This window comes from Balaenoptera physalus, assembly GCF_965194825.1.
Source record: "Balaenoptera physalus genome assembly, chromosome: 5".
In the NCBI taxonomy this organism is placed as follows: Eukaryota; Metazoa; Chordata; class Mammalia; order Artiodactyla; family Balaenopteridae; genus Balaenoptera; species Balaenoptera physalus.
In genome coordinates this window covers 56765412-56786009 of record NC_138884.1, presented here as the reverse complement: position 1 = coordinate 56786009, position 20598 = coordinate 56765412, and the positions used below count along the sequence as shown (strand labels likewise).

Below are 20598 nucleotides of genomic sequence, written 5' to 3'. Positions count from 1 at the left end.
TACAACAGAAGAAAACAACTTTCCCAAAGAATTATAAGACCTGGGCTAAAATTATGACCAGGTACTGGAGAACCATGTGGAAGTGGATTTTGAAAGCGCTGGGCCAGAGAGACCTCAGTTAGAGTACATAAGGAACAATTTATTGACAAAGTGGCACTCTCTAGTGATTCAAAATTTAAAGTCTTAGCAGGGAGTCCTGGAGGCAGTCCTAATATGCTTCTGGCATGACTCCTTAAAACTAGGTGTGGCAGGTCCTGTTCCTTGGGAAGCATACTCTGAGACGGAGATTAGTGTGCAGGAAACTTATTACTTTAGGAAGTGCTCTCAGAATCACACCCCGTGAAAGGAATTAGAACTGGACCAAGGGAGAAGTTGGGTTACAGTGAAGTCTCAACAGAGGCACCATGGGGAACTCTGAACATCTGGTGGGTTGGCCCTTCAGAGTTGCTGAGGTGTGGACTGAGACCAGGCCTTCATGCCCACGCTGCCCAGGCACTGGATGTAGGCTGCCCCCAGGAACGGGCCATGTGGGGCTCACCATGCTAGTGTAAAGGTTCACCGTACTGCCATGAGAAAGTACGGGTGCTACTACTACAAAATGGGAGGCAGGAAGAAGCATGTCTGGAACCCACGGGATTCACTGGGCGGCTCTTGGTAATTTCATGCCCAGGGATGGGTTAGCAGACTGTTTACCAATGGCCCAACAAGCATAATACATCTTGTTGGGATGAAGGTCTGGGTCACCCAACGTTAGGGAAGCAACCTAGACCACTGATGTGGTGGTGCAAAGCTAGATGTGGAATGCATGATGGAAGAGGGAGGATGACATTAATCATAGATTAATTGTAGCCTCAGCTCCACCAAATGTTTCTCGCTTTCTGCACCATCTCCCACCCCATTTCTCCACTATTATTGTATGGGATACCTGCAGGGACCTGCTTAGTGGATTTGATAGGTGTACAAACATGGATAGGAAAAGGAATTAACACCCATGGAGCAACCCTTGCCTCATGGGAGATGGGACTCCACAAACAAATCCTCTCCTCTCCTACCCCTCACGGAGACAATTTTGAGGTGCATTCCATTCAGCTCTTCAGAGGGTCAGTGGCAGGTTTACGCCCCAGTTGCCCACAGAGGATTAGCTCAACAGTGCATCCTTGACTTGGCTTTCCCTCCTTCCCTGTTTCATTCTTCCTAGTGCCCTACTCTGCTTTCTTGGGATCACTTCTTCAAATAAACCACCTGCCTGCAAGCCCTTGTCTTGGTGTCTGCTTTTTGAGAGAAACATTTCATGAGATTTAGTTTCTTAAATTCATTTTACCAATGAGGATGTGTTTTGCCCAAGATCACACGGTGGAATGCAAGGTCACCTGGTGAATGTCTTGATTGCCCTGTGTGTCTTCTTAGTAAGGCAGTATCCTGAAACCTGGTCCCTTCAAGATCCACTTCAGAGGTGAGTGATTCTACTTTTGGAGGACTTCCAAAATGCTGGCCAACATCAAGGCCTCTGTAAAGAGATGGTCCTCAGGGTCAGTGACAGGCTCACAATGGGTCCTTAGTAGAAAAGACAAATCAGTAGGCAGTGAGCTTTCAGCCTAGAGATTTGATGTTCTTAGCAATCTGTTCCAAAATAATCTGTCAGTATCTTCCCTAAACACTTGTTAAACTGGGCAGTTCAGTTTTTTATTGTGTTTCACTCAAGAATAATATTGAATTATTCATTCAAAAATAATCTGGTCCCAATCACACCATGCGTTAATATCATTTTTCTACTGAATATCCCTAAACATAGCTTTCAGAATTCCTAATTATTTCACTGTGTGCCTTTCCCTCTCCTCTTCCAAGATTCTAAGATTTAAGATACCTTTAACTAAAACACTTCACTATTTACTAAATAGTAATAAATAGAAGAGGATTTGGAAAGTGAATTCTTGGAGGATGGGGAACCTGTTGGAACCTGTCCAACTTGTTCATAGCAGATACTTAAATGTCTGTTGAATGAATTTACTCTAAGTCTTGGCAGGTTCACCTGCTGAGATTGGTCAATACTGGTAACTCGGCACATCTGTCTGATGGTTGTCTATCAGTCAGGACGGGCTAGATTATGCTGTAATAACAAACGTTTACTGAATTAAGACACTGAGATTTGGCAATTGTTTTTCACTCACACTACATGTCCTATGTAGTTCAGCAGGGGAGCTCTGTTCATCATTACCCAAGGATCTAGGATGAGAGGTTTGATCTCAACATACGTTGCTATGATCATCAAGGCACGAAAAGGGAATATGACAAATTGCACACTGGCTCTTAGAGCCCCGCTCAGAAGTGACACATGGCCCTCTGCTCAGATTTCTTCAGCCAAAGCAAGTCTCATAACTATGACTATTTTCCAAATCTATTCTAAACAAAGTGTTACTTAAGTAGTAATGTAGTTTTCACCAGGAAAAAAAAATGTAGTATGAATTTGTAATTTTTGCCTGACCTTGGTTCCCAACTTCACTTTAGAAGAGATACGCTGACCTTAAAGCAGACCTTTAAACTGCACACGTAAAGAGTAAAAAACCAAGACAAAGGTATGCAGTTGCAAAATGGCCATTTATTACCTACAGGGGAAGGAACGGGAGGGAGAGAAGGGGAAGTACACAGGTGCGAGGAAACAAGCATATATTTAGCCCTATACATCATGTGTGAGCAGTACCCAATCTCCAAAACGGAAAAAAGTATTTTGTCATCTGACATAGTAGTTAAGGTTCTTAAGCACCTCCCTCCTGAGCTGCCACAAGATTTAAAAGGCAGGACTGCTTTGATTAGTCAATGTTCACATTAATGAAAAAATACTACCACCCAACTGTGTCCTTTTGCACGCATATTTTGTACAGTGTCTATTGTGAAAAACATCTCAGCTGAGCAGTTTTGGTCAAGATACAGACCTCATCAACTGTTTAACCGTAATAAATAGAAAAATAAAGCAGCTGGTGATTTTGTCAGAGAGAATGTGTTCCATAAGAGTAGAACCACTTTCTCCGGGGATGACAGAGTGTTAAATGATTAGAACACCACAGAACCAGTCTATCAAACATTAAACACTAGTAACCTACAATTACATGGCACTTCATTAAATCTTCTGATTAAAAAAAAAGAAAGAAAATCTCAGATTTTAAACTGATTATTAGAACACAATAACAAATTGATTTAGGGCTTGGCTTTTTCTTAGGACAAAAGCAAAGTAAATACACAACCTAAAACAGTAGAACCTGTTTTGGAATAGCATCAACAGAAACTACCAAGTTTGCAAGGAAAAAAATTACCAAAACATCTTGTTCAGTTTTAAACTCATGTGCTTTGCTTTCCAACCATTAAATTAGTTACAAAAACACTTTAGAGGCCACAGAATGACTCAAATGTAGGCAAAACAATGGATTATTAATTTAATGCCAAGAAATTAAAATAAATGAGCCCTTCCCTATTCAAATGGTAAACTGAGTGGAAGAGTCAGTCATCTCACGGACAATTAGTTGGCACTTGTTTTATGGTTGAAAGAAATCACAATAGAAAAAAAATATAAATTAATCCACGGTGAATTTGACCAACACCCTGGCCCTTTCAGAGAGAAAAGGTACATACACACTCTCAAAAAAATCCCCAAACAAAAAACCACCTCCCTCCATGCCACCCCACTCCACTCAGACAACAAAACCAAAAGTTGAAACATTCATCCCTCTCAAAATATACTAAGTACTCCAACGAATCCTACTCCTCAGCTTCTCCTAGATGAAAGAATTGCTTGCATGTGGACAACTGTACGAATGCCCATAGTGCACTTCTCAGTGCTGCTGGTGTTTAAGAAATTTGCCACTCACAACACTGAACAATTCCACACCCAGTGTGCAGTAACACAGCCATCCAAACCACACCCCCAAAACCTGGCAGAGCACCGCCCAAGAATTTCAAAGGTAAGGAAATATATTTTAAGCAAATTAAGCACACAGAAAGAACAGTACAGTTTCTGAATAAATACACACCCAGACTAGTGCATCACTTACTGCATCAAGATTTAAACAAGTAGCAGGAAACTAAGCCTGTTCAGTAAGAAGCAAAGTCATTGTTTGACACATCAACGCTGAGCCAATTGTGTGAGTTAACTAATTAAACAAATGTGGTACATATAACCATTGATAACTTGAAAGAAAACAGTCATATAGCAGTAATTAGAAATTAACACAAAACTGAAATGAGCAAGAAAGGACCACTTCTGAGAGGGCTACCATGATTCTTACGCTTTCGAGTTAAAAGTGACAGACACACAAATAGGGAAATTATCTAAATTTGGGGAGACTGTTGTAACAAAAACAACAACTAGTAGGCGCCAAACTATATGCCTTCTGAAAGTTTCTGGAAGCTGAATATATCCAATGCTACTGTGCCAAAAGACTCATATCACTTGGCATTTGCAAACACTCTTCATAATGTGATTTATTTCTGATGACACAATTTCTCGTGTCAGTACAATGCTACTAAATTTTACACCACTGCCATAGAAAATTAATATTTAATATGCAGAAATGTCCTTATTTCCCATGCTTTGAAAGTGAAAATTATTTTACTTAAAATTCCATTACTTTGATGTCATAATGTTTGTTGAATAAAACCTTAACATGCTTGTTGTCCTTTGGTTCCAAGAATAACCAAACAAACTTATGCCAAAAGAAATTACTAACTAGGCTAATAAAGCTTGCTTTTCCTGGTATTTCCCTATTTCTTACAGAACTTGTGATTTAACAGAGAAACTTACACAAGGCATTTGGTTATAAACAAGAAACATGCATGTTCTCCCTTACCATCTTCCTGAAAAGAACTACTTTTTTCTTTCTGTGGATCTTGTTCAGAACACCCTGCAGTACAGGTATAAGAACCTTCTTTTTTCTTTTAAGCTTTAAGGTGACACACAATGAAGATGTATCATGCTGTAAAACACAAGACGCTCTTGGCATCCTGTTCTTAAACAGATTACAACTTTGGTAAATAAACCAGGTTAAGATGTACTAATCTACTTAGGTTTGAATTCAAATTTAGTAATCATGAGGCTGTTAAAAAATTACAATCACTCAAAGCAACCATAAGTATAAAAGTTCTCATCTGTCTACAAATTCAAAACTTTAAAGCTCCTGGCTTAGAAAAATATTCTAATTTCCCTAGTTAATTTGTGTACCAATAATTCACAGAGTTCTACAAACATGATACAGTTCAGAAGGAAAAGGTTAAACAAATCTTCTACACATTAGAAAGGTGTCTTTTTTTTTAAGGGGGAGGACAGGTAGAAGAGAAAGACTACCTTACAAATGTGAGAATTCACATTTCTGTCAAAATGTAAGTATATATGAGTGCTATTTTGAAAATGTGCAGTGAAGTCTTTGCTCGCTATGAAACCATTATTCTCAGGGCCTGCCAAATGTATCAGAAACTGATGACGTTTTCTGTGACTGAAGCTACTGATCAGTCAGTGCCTTTTACAAAGCTATTAAAATCCCTCAGAAACTTAGAATATAAGACCTTAGAAACAAAGAAGTAAGTACTGGGGATACAGTCAATTTTTATTGCTAGAAAAATCTAGCCTTGGATTGGGAATGACGAACCATATGCCTCTGGTTCCACCGAAGAACACATTTAACTTTTTTTTTTCTTGTGCTTTCTCTATTCTTTGCTATTTGATTTGAAAGTATACATGGCACTAGTGATTTTTAGAAACTCTTGGAAATGCAAATACAAACTTAATCTTTCACCCATTTAATGGTATATACTTAGGAGATACAATTTTAAAATGGAACACCATATGATTGCCCATGTTCCAGTTTTAAGGTGTCACATCCTCAATTCTAATACAACCCACCGTAGAATCAAGTGATATGAGCCTTCGGGATCTTTCAACTTTCTCCCTTGCTTCTCTGTGATTTAATAGGTAACTTTAAAACACCAAATAGGGACAAATAAGAAATGAAGCTTTATATTTCTGCAAACTACAACACTAAAACACAGTGGCTTCTTTAATACATTCACACAGGATGCTTATTAGTAAAATTAAATATTTGCCTATGAATATCAGAAAAGTAATTTGAAAAGAAAGAGCTCGGAACAAGGCAAATGGGAGGGAGGAAAAGCTGGTCTCAGAACCCATTGTGCCATACCTGACTTTAACATGTGATATTCAAACGAACGTTCACACGCCTTACATCAAAGAAATGAAACAAAAATATTCAGCTACGTTGTACAAAAATTTTTTTTACATAAAACATCATAAATCTTGAACAGATTTACTATATTTGAATTCTAAAAAGTTGCCTATAGAATGGTGCTGGGATTCTGTTCTCTGCTTGCTTTTAGGCAGTGCTGTTGCTTAAAAGTTGACACCAGGCACAATATTTTAAAACAAAGTCAACAAGCAAGGAGCAGTAAGTGGATTTGAGCCTTTCCCAGATGTCAGTCCTGAGGATGCTGCAAGACTCCCCATCAACATGTGTAAAGCTATGAGGCGGATACTGATGCCTGAGAGAGTGGGTGACGACACGCACTGTGTGACTGTTGTAATGCCAAATAGTGCAGTTTTCCCCTCCTCAAACAGCACTGTTTCAATAAATTTAAAGAACACTCCAGTTCTTAGAAAAATATCAGAAATCATATTTAACAGTTAAAAGAAAACATTATCACAATCTAAAAATGCCCAAATTTTCTCTCATCTTCAGATAAAATATGCAGCAGCCCCATGGCATAAAGCTTATTAACTTATTCTGAGAACCAGAAAGTATATGAGCATAAATATTTTACTTTCACTGAATATATACCATATGTCATTCACCTCTTCCTTTTGGCTTTTCATGCCAAAGGTCCAAATGGCATGCGTTTTTAACAAGACAATACTGAGGAGAGCAGCATTTCTGATCATCTGAATTGGCAGCTCAAAACAGATACCACTCCTTTTACAAAGGGAACAAAGGGTGAAGGGTGTGTGAAATTTGGGCAGTGGGCTAAAGGGAAACCGTGCACATGAAATTTGGGTCACCATGCCCCAAGTGTGTTTGCCACCCAAAACATAACACAGTTACCTACTTCAACAGAGCTACTACCAACATTTACTAAAACCACATTAAAAATACACAGGATAATGAATGGTTTGAAAGAGTGCATTTGGAAGCAGAGAGAACCCAATTACACACCTTCCTGCAACAGAGTGCCTCAATCATACACAAAATAAACTTAAGCTGTTTACAATGTTTCCCAATTTTTTTTATTTTTCCCTCTACATTTAACTATTAAAAAAGTTTTTTATTAATAAATGGGCTCCTCTGTGGTTCATATACAATCATAAGTGAACTTTAAATTCCATTTTATACAAACATCTCAAAAAATATTGGGAGTGAAGTATGGTAAGAAATATTGCTCACATTGCTAATTAACATGCGTAGATGAAAGGAGGAAAATGTTTTGTTAGTGCATATACCTCCAGAGCAGAAAACCCACCCAAAACAAAAGATTTAAAATAAAACATACAGTAGCTGATTACAAAAAAAGGTAATGTCCACAAAATTAAGTTTTTCATGCTATTCTACTTTCCAGTACTATGTAATCAATTTGCATGGCTAGATGTTGAATGCTTGAGGTATATAAGAAGGGATACCTGCACATTGAGGAAAATCTGTCATCTTAAGGGTTGTTTCTTTGTTTATTTTGTTTATTCTGATATCTTGACATTTTTAAAAGAATATTTTATTTACATCAAACTTCACTCAACTACAATGACATTCCAATTATAATAGATGACAAACAACGCCTCTATCACTAGGCACTTTTAAAAGGGAGTTTAGGCTTTACAGAACCCTTCTGATGCAATCCCATATATGACATTACATCAACCCACCTCCCTCGTTGCACTAAAATTACCCTTCAGGGGAAATATCATATTATGTAGCCTGATTAATTTACTATGGAAGAAATTAGTATAAAATGACCAAAGGAAATGCATCATTTAAGACTAATAAAACAGCCTAAGATGTCAGGTTTGATAGAGGAGACAAATTGTATATATTTAAAACTAATTAAATAATTTAAATTTGACCTGTACTTTATATATTAGTGAAACACAAATATAGGTTATTTTCTTTTAAAATTTCATTCACATAATGGAGAGTTTCTTGTTTATTAAAAATATCACATTTTGAGACTAGAAACAGTAAAGTGCATGAAAAGTTTAAAATATAAATTTCAGAAAACTCTTATAGCAGCAAAAAAGCAGAATAAAGAAAAACTTAAAAACACAGACACAACCTTTTCCTGTTACTGTGCCATAATTAACATCAAGTAGCCAACCAATTTTTCCCCCATTAAACGGTATTTCAATCACTGCCTCTTGAGTCACAGACTTTCAACTGGCCCCTCCTGGGCGAAAAAAGGATTCCAACATATCTAAAGAGCATCAACAGTTGGGAATAAACCAGTAGCTTCTTAATTCAACCCTGACAGACAACGGAAACAAAGATTAAAAGCATATAATGGCCATTTGGCAACTAGAGTCAGGAAAAATGATCCAAGGTTTTCAACTACTCCCTGTTCTCTCTCTCTCCCAAATCCTTCCCACTGTCACCTCAAAAGGCCAAAACCAACAGCCACTTGACCTACTCTGGGAAACACATGAAATATTTGTAGCTTTCTTCTTCTAAAACTTTGATCAGGGCCTTTTCATTCAGTAGTTATTTTTTAAACATTTGACCATAACAGCAAAAATGATACAGATCATATAATATCTGTTTTTTCCAGCACAACCAGGCAGAAAAGGGTGGATGGAAACAATAAAAAATACTGGACACTAATTTTGTGGGCATCCTAAATAGACCAAATTCTATTTTCAAGATGTGTGGCAGCAGAAATTACCCATTGTTTTCCTATAAAGAAACTGAAGAGACAGGCTTAGAATTAATACTTCTAGTAAGGTTATAACTAATAGGGGAACAAAATACAGAATGATTCCTCAAAAAACAAAACAAACAAATAAAAAAAACCAACCAGCACTTGCCCAACAAATTGTTGTGTGCTGTTAAATGCTTGATTTTGAAAGCATATTGTGCAATCACCTTTCATTCCTCAGTTTTTCTCATTATGGCTAGTTTATGTACAGAGCTAGCAAATTTAAGTGCTTTGTTAATGTGCAAATGACTGGGGAGCCAAAAATCAGTTTGTTATCATGGAAAACAGAAATTCAAGGAAGTTTCCTGCAAGGCATGCCATCATTCAGTTTAAAATCTTATATTTATAGTTTTTAAAAACTGCCTTTCACAAAAATGAAAAATGGTTGGCTCACTTGAAACCATTCAAAAGAAAGTATTTGTTTTGGAAAAACAAATACCCTGTTGTTGGGCCTTGAATCGGTGATTTATCAATTATGAATGCTGACTCCTAATATAATATGAAGAAGGTCCAACTTAAAAACATGTTAAATTAAAAATTTGGAAAGAGAGTGATAATACTTTGGTTCCAGCCCTAGTGCCAAATGATACCAATATGCACAAAATTGTACAAAATCTTATAGCAAACACATAATGAAAGGAACCTGAAGAAGCAGCTTAAGGATGGCCATACTTCACTCCTACATACTTTGATTTACAACTGTACAGGTCCATAGTAACAGATCCCCGTCTTTGCGGGGCAGTACTCCACTACCTCCGATTAGGCAAGTGGACACCATTGACAAGAGGCAGGAGTGGAGGGTGGAGTTCAAGTTGTGTTAACAGTGAGAAGTGGTCTGAAGGGATGTGAGGGTGTGGACACCCAGTGATGTTGTTCTCAACCAGCCATTGAGGATCTAAAGGCCCCAGGACACCAAGCACGTTCATATGAGTCTTGGAATAGAAAATGTAGTCAATCACGCCCTGAAAAGAGATTGGGAGTTGGGAAAAAAAGAAAAATATATGCTTAGATAAAAGAAAAACTTACGATATATAAAAGAACAATACATAATTTGTAAAAGCCAAATACCTGAGTAACCTGTATTTCTGGTACACCTGCTGTCTTCACAATGGGTCAAATAGAGCTCAAATCTTGAATGGGTACTACATGAAATAAAGGTGGCTGGACAGGGAAACACAGTACCCTAGTGGAATCATAAAGCCTTGCACATGTGCATAAGTGGTAAGCAAACTGAGAAGCTAAGCACACCAAATCATGTCTAGGTATCTTTAGAACTGGCTTGCTTGGGTCAGTGAAATCTAATTTATCAGTATAAACAATATGGAAACTGCACTGACTCTGTTACAATAAACAGAAAATCAGAATATTTATACAAACATATACAAAGTTAATGAAAAGTTACGACAAGAATAATTCTTTTCATGATAACTGGTATGATTTTCAGTTATTTGTACATCAATCAAACACATCTGAATGAAGCCACTGTAAAGCATGTTTTCAGATTTGCTAATCCTAGTTCAGCTTTCCCAGATTTTATACATATATACAAAATACTGCACATATTTAATCATCCTAATCTGTTCTTAAGTTTAGAATATTCATTTTCACAAATCCTGGTGTACTATAAATTCTGGATTCCTTGATGCATAACAGTACCTCAGCAAAAAACATTCAGTAAAGACCTATCTATGTATTCAGTTGTATCACTCAGAGCTAAATGATTCGGTTTATCTGATCAGTAAGTTTCAAAACTAGTGTGCTTTTTTTGCCCCAGGCTATGTATGCAAGAGTGTGAAGTCAGATTTCTTCCTTCCCACATCAAGAGAGCCTGAGCCCAAGTACGAAGAAAGAGTTCCACACCTGGAAATACCTATTCATAAATACTATACACAGTGAGTTCTAGCTAATATTTTTAAATGGTATCACAGTGAAATGGGCTACTTTACTAAAAGAAAAAAAAGAAAAGACTTCAATGAAAAAAATTATACTGTGAAATTTCGGAAACAATTACCTTAGTTTGCTGATTTTGACATGACCAAGACCAAAACAACAGAACAGTTCTTTTGAGGGAGAGGGCCTTATTCAACATTAGATACTTTAACTTTACTTTACCACAAATTAAGGAACCTACATGAATCCAGGGGAGTACTTTCTGCCATTAATGCTCCAAGTCCAAATAGTCAAGAAATATTAGCGCAATGTATTTTTATCCCTTCATTTTGGCTAATGCCTAGTTTTGCAGTGACATTTTAGGAAAAGGGTTGACAAGAGTTACAGTGGTTTTACTTTCTTTTATGAGACCACCCTTTGCTTCAGCGAACACATTTAAAACATTTGTGTTTTAAACAAAACACAAACAAAACATTTTCAATTATTTATGTTGAATAAAACCTCTTATATCTTATCACTTTATTATAAAGTATCATTATGCACATTAGCTACTAGAGTTAGAGACTCCTTTGCAAACATAGGTCCCAATAAAGATGTTAAACATTCCAGAAAGTAAGAACTGGAGATATCACCTGTAACTGTTTTCTTGGTTTGAAACATCCAGAGTAAAAGCTCTTATCAAAATCCTTAGCAAGTTCATGTCTGAACTCGCCCAAATATTTATACGTATGTAGGTACACTTGTACACTGTATCATATTCACAAAGAAGGTTACAGACTAATGATTCTTAACCTTTTCTGATTCAAACTGTTTCTTTTTTAAAAGACCATAAAAAGGTGGGAAAAGTCTTTATATTAGTAAAGTCTGTAGGTAAGTCTATAGAAGTGTATATGAGAAAAAAGTAAAAACAATGAAAATAGTTTATGAGGTGACATTATGCTAAGCTTTGTTTTGTAAAAGAATGTGAGAAAATTATATACTATACATTTCACAATGTGTTAACAGAAAGATTTACTACTTGACATAATAGGAAAACTGTCCTTCCTCTTTTCATTAAATGGTTCAGACACACCCTTAGATTGGCACGGGGCAGGAGGGGGAGCAGGTGATGGTGAAAGCAGCAGCAAGTTTGAATTAGGCTGTTTATTCAACTTATCTGATGTTATGAACTGAATGTTTGTGTTCCCCCCAAATTCCTATGTTGAAATCCTAACCCCTAACCTGATGGTATAAGGGGGTGGGGCTTTTGGCAGGTGATTGGGCCATAAAGATGGAACCCTCATGAATGGGATTAGTGCTCTATAAAAAGAGACCCCAGAGAGCTCTCGCTCCGCCATGTGAGGATGCGATGAGAAAACAGCTGTCTGCAACCCAGAAGAGGACCCTCATTAGAACCTGACCATGCTGGCACCTGATCTGACACTTCAAGCCTCCAGGACTGTGAGAAATAAATTTCTGTTGTTTTATAAGCCACACAGTTTATGGTATTCTGTTATGGCAACCTAAACTCACTAAGATACCTTGTCTACAAGTAATTCTCCTAACTGCTTACCCTTCAAGTCATTCCAAATCAGTTCTAGATTAAATGACTCTGAGTTCTAAATACCACTTTTCTACATTTCTAATTTATTCGAGAACCAAGAAAGTAAAAAAGTGCTAAGCCAAGTAAACAAAATTTAACAGTACTCCATTGATGCAATGGCAGAACACCATACTTGGATCTGTATTTAATGCTAATCACATGACATTTTTACATTTGATGTTACCTATCCTTTTTTACCAACTGCCTTCAATATTGGCACAGCACTAATTACATAAAATGCTCTGTATGAAATTGAAAAGTTTATTGTCTGCTACTTGGACCAAAAGCTTAATTCTCTCTAGTCAGGTATGCCCTTAGTTTGCTCTCTGATCATCCTTCTTTTCCATCCTATTCCACCCTCCCATCCATCTACCCCGCCAGCCAGCGTATTTATCTTCCCATTCATGCCTCTCTCGCACGGATTTATAGTTCTGCCCTTTCTCACCCTATCCTACATATGCAAACATCAAACACTCTCTGAGGCATGCACTTTTGGTTCTTTAACTGTACTTCTTTAGGCAATATAAATGGTTCAATAAGATTCTTTTATTCACTTATTAATACATGTAAGTTCTTTTGAAGAAACATCAACAAAAGGTTTGAAAACAACTCAGATGATAGAGGAAGATGGCTTAGATTAATATTCTAAACCTTATTTCCCTAATTTTTACTTTGTGGATAAGGTAAAAGCAACCTTTATAAAAGCCTAGTTAAGGTAAAAATGATTTGGTTTTTTTACCTACACACAAACCAAAAGAACAATAAGAGTTGTAGAATTACTGAACAATTATTTTAAGGAACTTTATTTTAGGTTTTCTGGGTTGTGCTGTGCTGGCAGAGCTGTATTATATACCACTGTATAGGATTTAACCTACAGTAATCTGTGTATCATTAAGTCCCGAGGTTTTCCTTTAAGCTTACACAAGAAGCCGTGGTGTGATAGAGTCAGCTAGTACTTGCTTTCTTAGCACTTCATCCCAACTCTGTGTTCAACAGTATGATGTTGGGAGCTTGAAATCTACTACAATGGGAGTACATGTACCACAGAAATCAGCAAACACTACAAATTTGGGCTTCTTTTTTTCTCAGAAAGCTGATTATTAAATATTTACCAGTACATTACTGCATATGAGTGATCTGAACAAAATCAATTATCTCTGAATAGTATTTTCTACTCTAACAGCAAAAATACTAAAATTAGATTCAACTTCTAAACAATTCTTTTCCACTTCTTGATTACAAAAACTGACCAATAACATAAGCACACAAATTTCCTTTCTTCTTCCTACTATCTGTTTCTTGGAAAGGGGCTAACAAGCAATGAAAATGGAAAAAGGTTATCGGAGATGTGTAAGAGCCCAATTCATAAATTTCCTTTGGTATTTTATTAAATTCCCCATCTAGGATTCTTACTCCTAACCACTTTCTAACAACTGCATTTTTTCAGGACTGTATAAGACTTTAGGATAGATGCCTGAAATGCCAGAAAGTCAAACAACGGTACAATAGAAGAGCTACAGGCAGACAGAGTGATTAGAAAACTGGCAAAGGGAAAGGGACTGACTACAGAAAATCACTACCAATCAATGTTTCAAAAGAACAACTGGGGGCTTCCCTGGTGGCACAGTGGTTGAGAATCTGCCTGCCAATGCAGGGGACGTGGGTTCGAGCCCTGGTCTGGGAGGATCCCATATGCCGCGGAGCAACTGGGCCCATGAGCCACAATTACTGAGCCTGCGCGTCTGGAGCCTGTGCTCCGCAACAAGAGAGGTCGCGATAGTGAGAGGCCCGCGCACCGCGATGAAGGGTGGCCCCCGCTTGCCACAACTAGAGAAAGCCCTCGCAGAGAAACAAAGACCCAACACAGCCATAAATAAAATAAATAAATAAATTTAAAAAAAAGAACAACTGGTTTTGTACAACTGGCCCTCTAATTTTTTTTTTTCTTATTGTGCAAAAAGAAAAATCTTTCTTGTCCTTTTACTAAGCTGGAATGGTCTACTGCCTGGGCATTGATTAGCATGACAACGCGGATATAAAATAGACCCTAAACACAACTTTCTCTAACCCATCTCACAAAGAAACCTGGAATATATAAAGATAAATAAGATATCAATGGAAAGTACTAAGGAAATTTTGAGGGAATATTCTACAGATTCATTCAAGATGAATGTAGCTATATCAGGTTGCTTATTATTTGGATACTTACTGAAAGTTAGGGGTGGTACGGACAAGTGAAGATTAACTATATTAATAAATATAAAGTGCTTTTGAACAGTGCCTGGCACACACATAGTAAAGTATTTTGGAATGTTTTGCTATTATCATGGTTATTTGAAATTTGAACAAATAAGGGTTCAAAGAGAATTCTCAAGTCAACAATAACCACCACAAAACCTAAGAAACCTCCTTACATTATGTGCACGCTTAGCCAAGACATTTTGAGAATGTAAAAAATCCTGAAGATTATACTATTAAGCATAAACAACACATATCTTTCTTGTCACAAGTTTGTATTTGACATAATTTCTATGCCAACCCAGAGGCTGTCACTCACTTTGAAATCAAAGGTGTAATTGGTGTAAGGCATCAAGTTATTTTCATAGGCGCTCTTCAGTTGGAAGCCATGTGTGATTCTCCCTTCTGAGCTTCCATTCTTTCCATTGCAGCTGAAGTTCATAAGACACTCATTGTACCTTAGTTCCTTGAAGTCTTTATGGTTGTCAGCTACTCCTCCATTGCTTAAATATTCCACGACACCTAGTAGAATAAAGAAGGAAGAAACACTACCATTTAGCATTTAGACCTTACAGAAGACTTCATGGCCAAAATCTGTTGCCAGGTGCATGCACCAAGTTCACAGTGGTTTTACTACACTGAATATTTACTTTTACATATGAAACTGCCTTTTTGTTGTTGATGCTAAAGAAATCAAATATCAGCAATTTCATATGGTTCCATCAAACTGAGGTGTATTTGCCTACTCCAGAGCAAAACATCCTGATCACCCAGAAATATCTTCAGTTTTCTTAATGGTTCTTCAAGCTGAAGATGATTCCCAGGGTCTAGGATGGCATTCACCAGGAGGGTCTTGACCCTAAATATTTTTAGAATATTATTCCAAAGCACTATCTCTCTAGCATTTCACCATTCTATGCAGTCAATCAACGACTTCTGGAATATGTAAAATATAGCATACATAATAAAAAAAATTTTAAATCATTGACAATAAAAATAGATTTTGCATCTTCAACACTGCAATGTCTAGCTTCAGCTAGGCAACATCATTCTTTGTTTTGAGCTACAGTGACACTAAACAGTACATTATATGCTGGAGGTATACCACTTGGTCAAAAATACTAGATGTGTCTAAAAAGCTGAAGAGAGTAGAGGCATTCAAAAAAAGCTCACCACTTCCACTGAATAAGTAAACATGAAAAAAATACCACAACCCTTCTTATGACGATGATGATTACTAAAGTTTGTCAGTCATCTCTTTCTATTTGTGATCAGGAATGACAGCAACATATATAATGAATACATGATGAGTGCAACATCAGTAGTGTGAATAGCTGAAAAGGAGCTATCATTTATCCAGCAGTTACTACATGCCAGGCACTGCTGTAAGTGCCTTACACACTTAAACCTTACAAACAACTCTATGAAGTGGATAAAATGATTATCCCTTTATTTAAAAATGAGGAACCTAGCCATAGACTGCAGAGCTCCTAAGTGGCAGAACCAGGATCCAGGCCTGACAGTCTGGCTTGAGTCAACTCAGCCTGCTGTGATGCCAAATGATAGCTCATTGGCTTAACCAAATCAAATGAGATGGGGGAAACCTGTGCTTGAGAGCAATTTACTCAAAAAAAAAGAAAAGGATTAAAAAAGGAGGACATGGTTAAGGTGTCAATGGGCCTAAGGGCTGAATACAAACATTTGTGAAAGGATGATTTCGGCATTTATTTGCTAAGGAGAAAAAGCAAAGGTGTTTTCTAGATTTGAGACTTTTATTAATATTACAATTGTAGGCATTTGGGTTATGTTATATTTATTCTTGAGTGGTTATTTTAAACAATTTAAAGTAGCGTACTGAAAATAAACAAAATTTAGAACATGCCTCAGTAACAGCAAAACTGTGATACTTTAATGTTTTACATTTGAATTTTAATATCTAAGTGCAGAACTGATTTTTTACAAAGATCTAGAATAATTTAAGTTAGGACATAAAGTAGTTAAGTGGAGCTCAAGAAGTAATGTGAAATCCTAAGATAATTTTGATTACTCTTCTGCACCTAATATCAGAATTCAAGCATCATTTAATGAATTCACTTAAAGGCTGCCAACATTATTAAACTAGATAGCTACCTGTGCTGCATATTTTCTGGTTGCTTCTTCAGGTCACCCTTCTCCACTGCATTCTGTGCGGCAGGAGGCTGACCTTTACTTGCATCAACTGCAAACCCCTCCCCGCTCTAGCTTCTAGTTGGATTTGGTCAATGGACAGCAGTGGCGAGAGATCAGAGGACAGTAGCAGAGTGAGGCAGGGATATATATTCCCCTGGCTCGTCAGTTTGCAAGGGATTGATTGCATCCCAATTCAAATCCATCGCTCCTATTACATGGCCCTCTCCTCGTAAACTATTTTTTCCAAGTTCTGATAACAGTTCCCACCACTTTTCCCCCTTAGGTGTACAGGTGGTGAAGGGTCCCTATCTCCCCTAGTGGCAGGGTACTGCATCCTTCATTGTTTTATGTCCCTAACCCTGCACACATCTTTGGAAATAGCTTAACTAAATAAACTCTCCTCAATTACTCCATGCTCCATCCCTGGGATTCTTACTGATACACTCTATAATTTAGAAAAGAAAGTCTCTACTCAAAAGTTAAGAGCTAACTGACCTTTCAACTAGAAGTAAAAACAAAACTGAAAGTGAAAAGGAAATGATGTTATAAATACCTGAATCTGGCAATGAGTTAAGATCTGCACATAGCACCAGCGGGATGGAATTAGGATCTGCAGTTGGGCTGCCAGGCCTACTTGAGGCTTTCTCCAGAATGTTTTTAACCTCTGAGACAAACATCATGGTCTGAATGAGTTTCACATCAGAATACTCTGGGTCCCAATGCATGTGGGCATTTGCCACTATAAGCAGCTGTTTGTCTGCAGCATGAATAGGCTTCATACCTAAATTTAAGCATTAGAGAAACAAAGGTTAAGATTATACTTTATGTATCAAAAAAGCAGTATCTTAAGGTTTTTCTCCCCCAAACCCATAACCACTTCTTTATTCTTTTCCATTCATTTATATTTTCCCCTTTATCTCATAAAGTAGTTCTTAGAAGCTAAAGTGCTGAGATTCTGGTAATCCCAACATGGGGGTCGACAAACTGCAGCCCATGGGCTAAGTCTGGCCAACCACCTGTTTTTGTACAACCTGCATGAGCTGAGGCTGGTTTTACATTTTTAAAGATTCTACCAAACATTTTTTAGAAGATTGTGATAGAGGCCATATGTGGCCCACAGAGCCTAAACTATTAACAACCTGGCCCTTTACAGAAAAAGTTTGCCAACTCCTGCTCTCTACCCAAGTTAGGAGCTATACTGTGATGTAACCAACATTTAGTTATAGTACCTTGATTTGCTGAGCTTAGTGTAAACAAGCAGTTTAAATATCTCTGTCATTTAAATATCACAGTAACCTAGTGAGGTAGGGTTTTCAGTTATTTGAATCACCTAAACCTTAATTTAAGTTCTTCCTACTGCCCAGTACTTGTTCACCTTGCATTTCCTGAGCACATCAGTGACAGGGTCAGCGGTAAAAGGCAGTAACATTATATTAACCTATACAAAATAAAGTAAGGCAGAGAATTTGCTATGAATCTGCTACCAAAGCAAATTCATACCACACACCCAAAAGAAGTAATGTAAAAATTGAGAACTAGGGAGTAGTGTGCTCTCAAAGTCTGGACATGGGCTTCACACTTGGCTTTATTACTAATTACTAACCTTTATTTCTAATCACTTAGCCATTCATTTGGACAATGAGGTATTCAACTATAAAATCTCTAAGGTTATTTTTCCCCCTAAAACACTGTTTTATAATTCTGTCAAAATAAATATTAACATGGTGGATGAGGATAACACATTAAAGAACTTGCCCTTTCAAAGAGGCCATACGTACCTCTGAAGGGGCAAACTGTGACAATTCAACTCAGTTAACATGTACTGACAGAGAAAAAAAGTGTCCATAAAGTTCTTAAGGCTCAAAACTCTATATGCACGGTACGATGCCATTTAAATAAAACTATACACATATATGTTAGTGATGTGTAATGAATGAATAAGAGTTACTCCGAGAGGGTATGAATAAGATGAAGGGACTCTCACGTTTTACTCTATGCACTTTTGTACTGTTGGAATATTAGATACATACAAAATTAACTTTTCTATAGAATTTCTATAAGTATTTCTTAACATTTTCTATTAAAAATATCAACTCTGCAGAAAGACCTGATTTTTCTTAGTCTACTATTTTGGTAAAGTTTCCGTCTTACCAAGCTATAATTATCTTTAATGTTGAGTAAAAAAATAACTGAAGTTATCTTTCATATGTGACAGAAATGGTCATTTTTAAAGCAATCTGATCATTCTCTAAGCTCTCTTCTTTTCCTAGGAGTTTCACAGTATCACTTTTGGCTGTAGATTATATGTTCACGATACTAAATATTAAAAACTTGCCCCTTCAAAAAGGCCATAAGCACCTTCTATAATATTAAATTACTCTTCCAGGAGTATAAGAGAGAGGTATTTCAGAATGTGAAAGTTTTAACTATATAATTAGTAATTACTCTTCTGCAAATTAAAAGGAGAGTAAAACTCTAAAAGAAATTCAATGTTCACATTACCAGAAAAAATGGTACCAAACTTTTGAGAAGAATGAGACTGGAAAGGACATAAAAGTCAGTAAAAATGGAGAGGCTAAAAAAGAAGAAGGAATTTAAAATCTCACATCAAAGACTGATTGTCTTTGATGATGGATAAACTGAAGAACAGTGAGAAAAGGAGGTTTGACAGATATGCATGGTCTGAATAATTCAATCAGTACTTAAGGCAAAAATCTTTTCTTCTACAGGTAGTAAGTAAAGAAAAAAAATTTTAAATAAAAGCCCTGATGTTGTCTTGCCACCTTCTCCTTGCTCTTACCTAAAATATAGTTAAGTAAACAATGAAATGCTGAAAGGCAGGCAGTAGAGAGGGGAAAAAAAGGTCTGGATATGCAAAGTACATAATGAGTTTCTTACTTTGAAGGAAGCTATAAATATCTAAAGTGGAAAACAAAAGTACCAGGTAGATAAAAGATGCCTCTCTTACCCTGACAATGACTGAGATATAACAAAGAAATTAGAGAAAATGTGCGAAGTACTTAACCTTCAAGACAAAAGATTTCACAGTCAAGAAGCTAAAAATATGGCTAAAAGGAGAACCAAATCATCATAATTTCCAAATTCAGCTTAAAACTATTCTTATTTCAAATAACCTTCTGGAATTAATGGCATAGTGAAGATTTTCCTTTTTACAGATTACCCGGCAAGTAATATTCCAAGATATAGATGACGCTTTCCACAATTAGTGCTGTTTTCCAGCCTGTCTCCCTTAGATTTTCTCAAAAGACAAGAAAATAACTATGCAATAAATATCAGCAAGACTCGCTGCACTTGAGATGGTGTTTATTTTTTCTAAGAATATTTTAAACTGCACTCACCTGCTCCAAATAGTTCTTTGTGGACCTCTAATACCACAGCGACACCAATATTATCTTTTGTCATCACTCTGTTCAGCATAGCTTCGGATCCATCTGAATTAGCCATTGCCACTTGGTTAAATTCCACTGTATGCTTCTGCACCAATGTAAATCTAAAAGGTACAATGCATTAGTATTATGATATTAGATACTTGGACTATCATGCTAAAAGCCATTAAATGAAGGGAGCACAAGGTATAGATGCTACTCATTGTCTCCCTAGTCACTTTCTAGCTGCAAGGGGCCTTGTGATATAGTTCTGGCCAATGAGAGGAAAAAGGTCTGATTACTGTAGAAACTTTCTTGGAAGTGCCACCTAGCAAAGATGGTGTGTGTGCATGTATGTGTATGTGTGTATTCCTTTACCCT

General features: G+C 36.9%; 1 protein-coding gene across 8 annotated transcripts in view; it reads right to left on the bottom strand.

Annotated features, from left to right (window-relative positions):
- Positions 1-2576: 2576 nt before the first annotated feature.
- CNOT6L (CCR4-NOT transcription complex subunit 6 like) overlaps positions 2577-20598 on the bottom strand; it is a 115172-nt gene continuing 97150 nt past the window's right edge. For all 8 annotated transcript variants that reach the window (XM_082463815.1, XM_082463813.1, XM_082463810.1 and 5 more), the window contains 4 exons: positions 20191-20342; positions 17385-17612; positions 14982-15184; positions 2577-9914 (listed from right to left, as the gene is read on the bottom strand). In XM_082463815.1, coding sequence (XP_082319941.1) covers positions 9702-9914; positions 14982-15184; positions 17385-17612; positions 20191-20342 — 796 coding nt within the window. In that variant the 3' untranslated portion in view covers positions 2577-9701. The remainder of the gene's footprint in view (positions 9915-14981; positions 15185-17384; positions 17613-20190; positions 20343-20598) is intronic.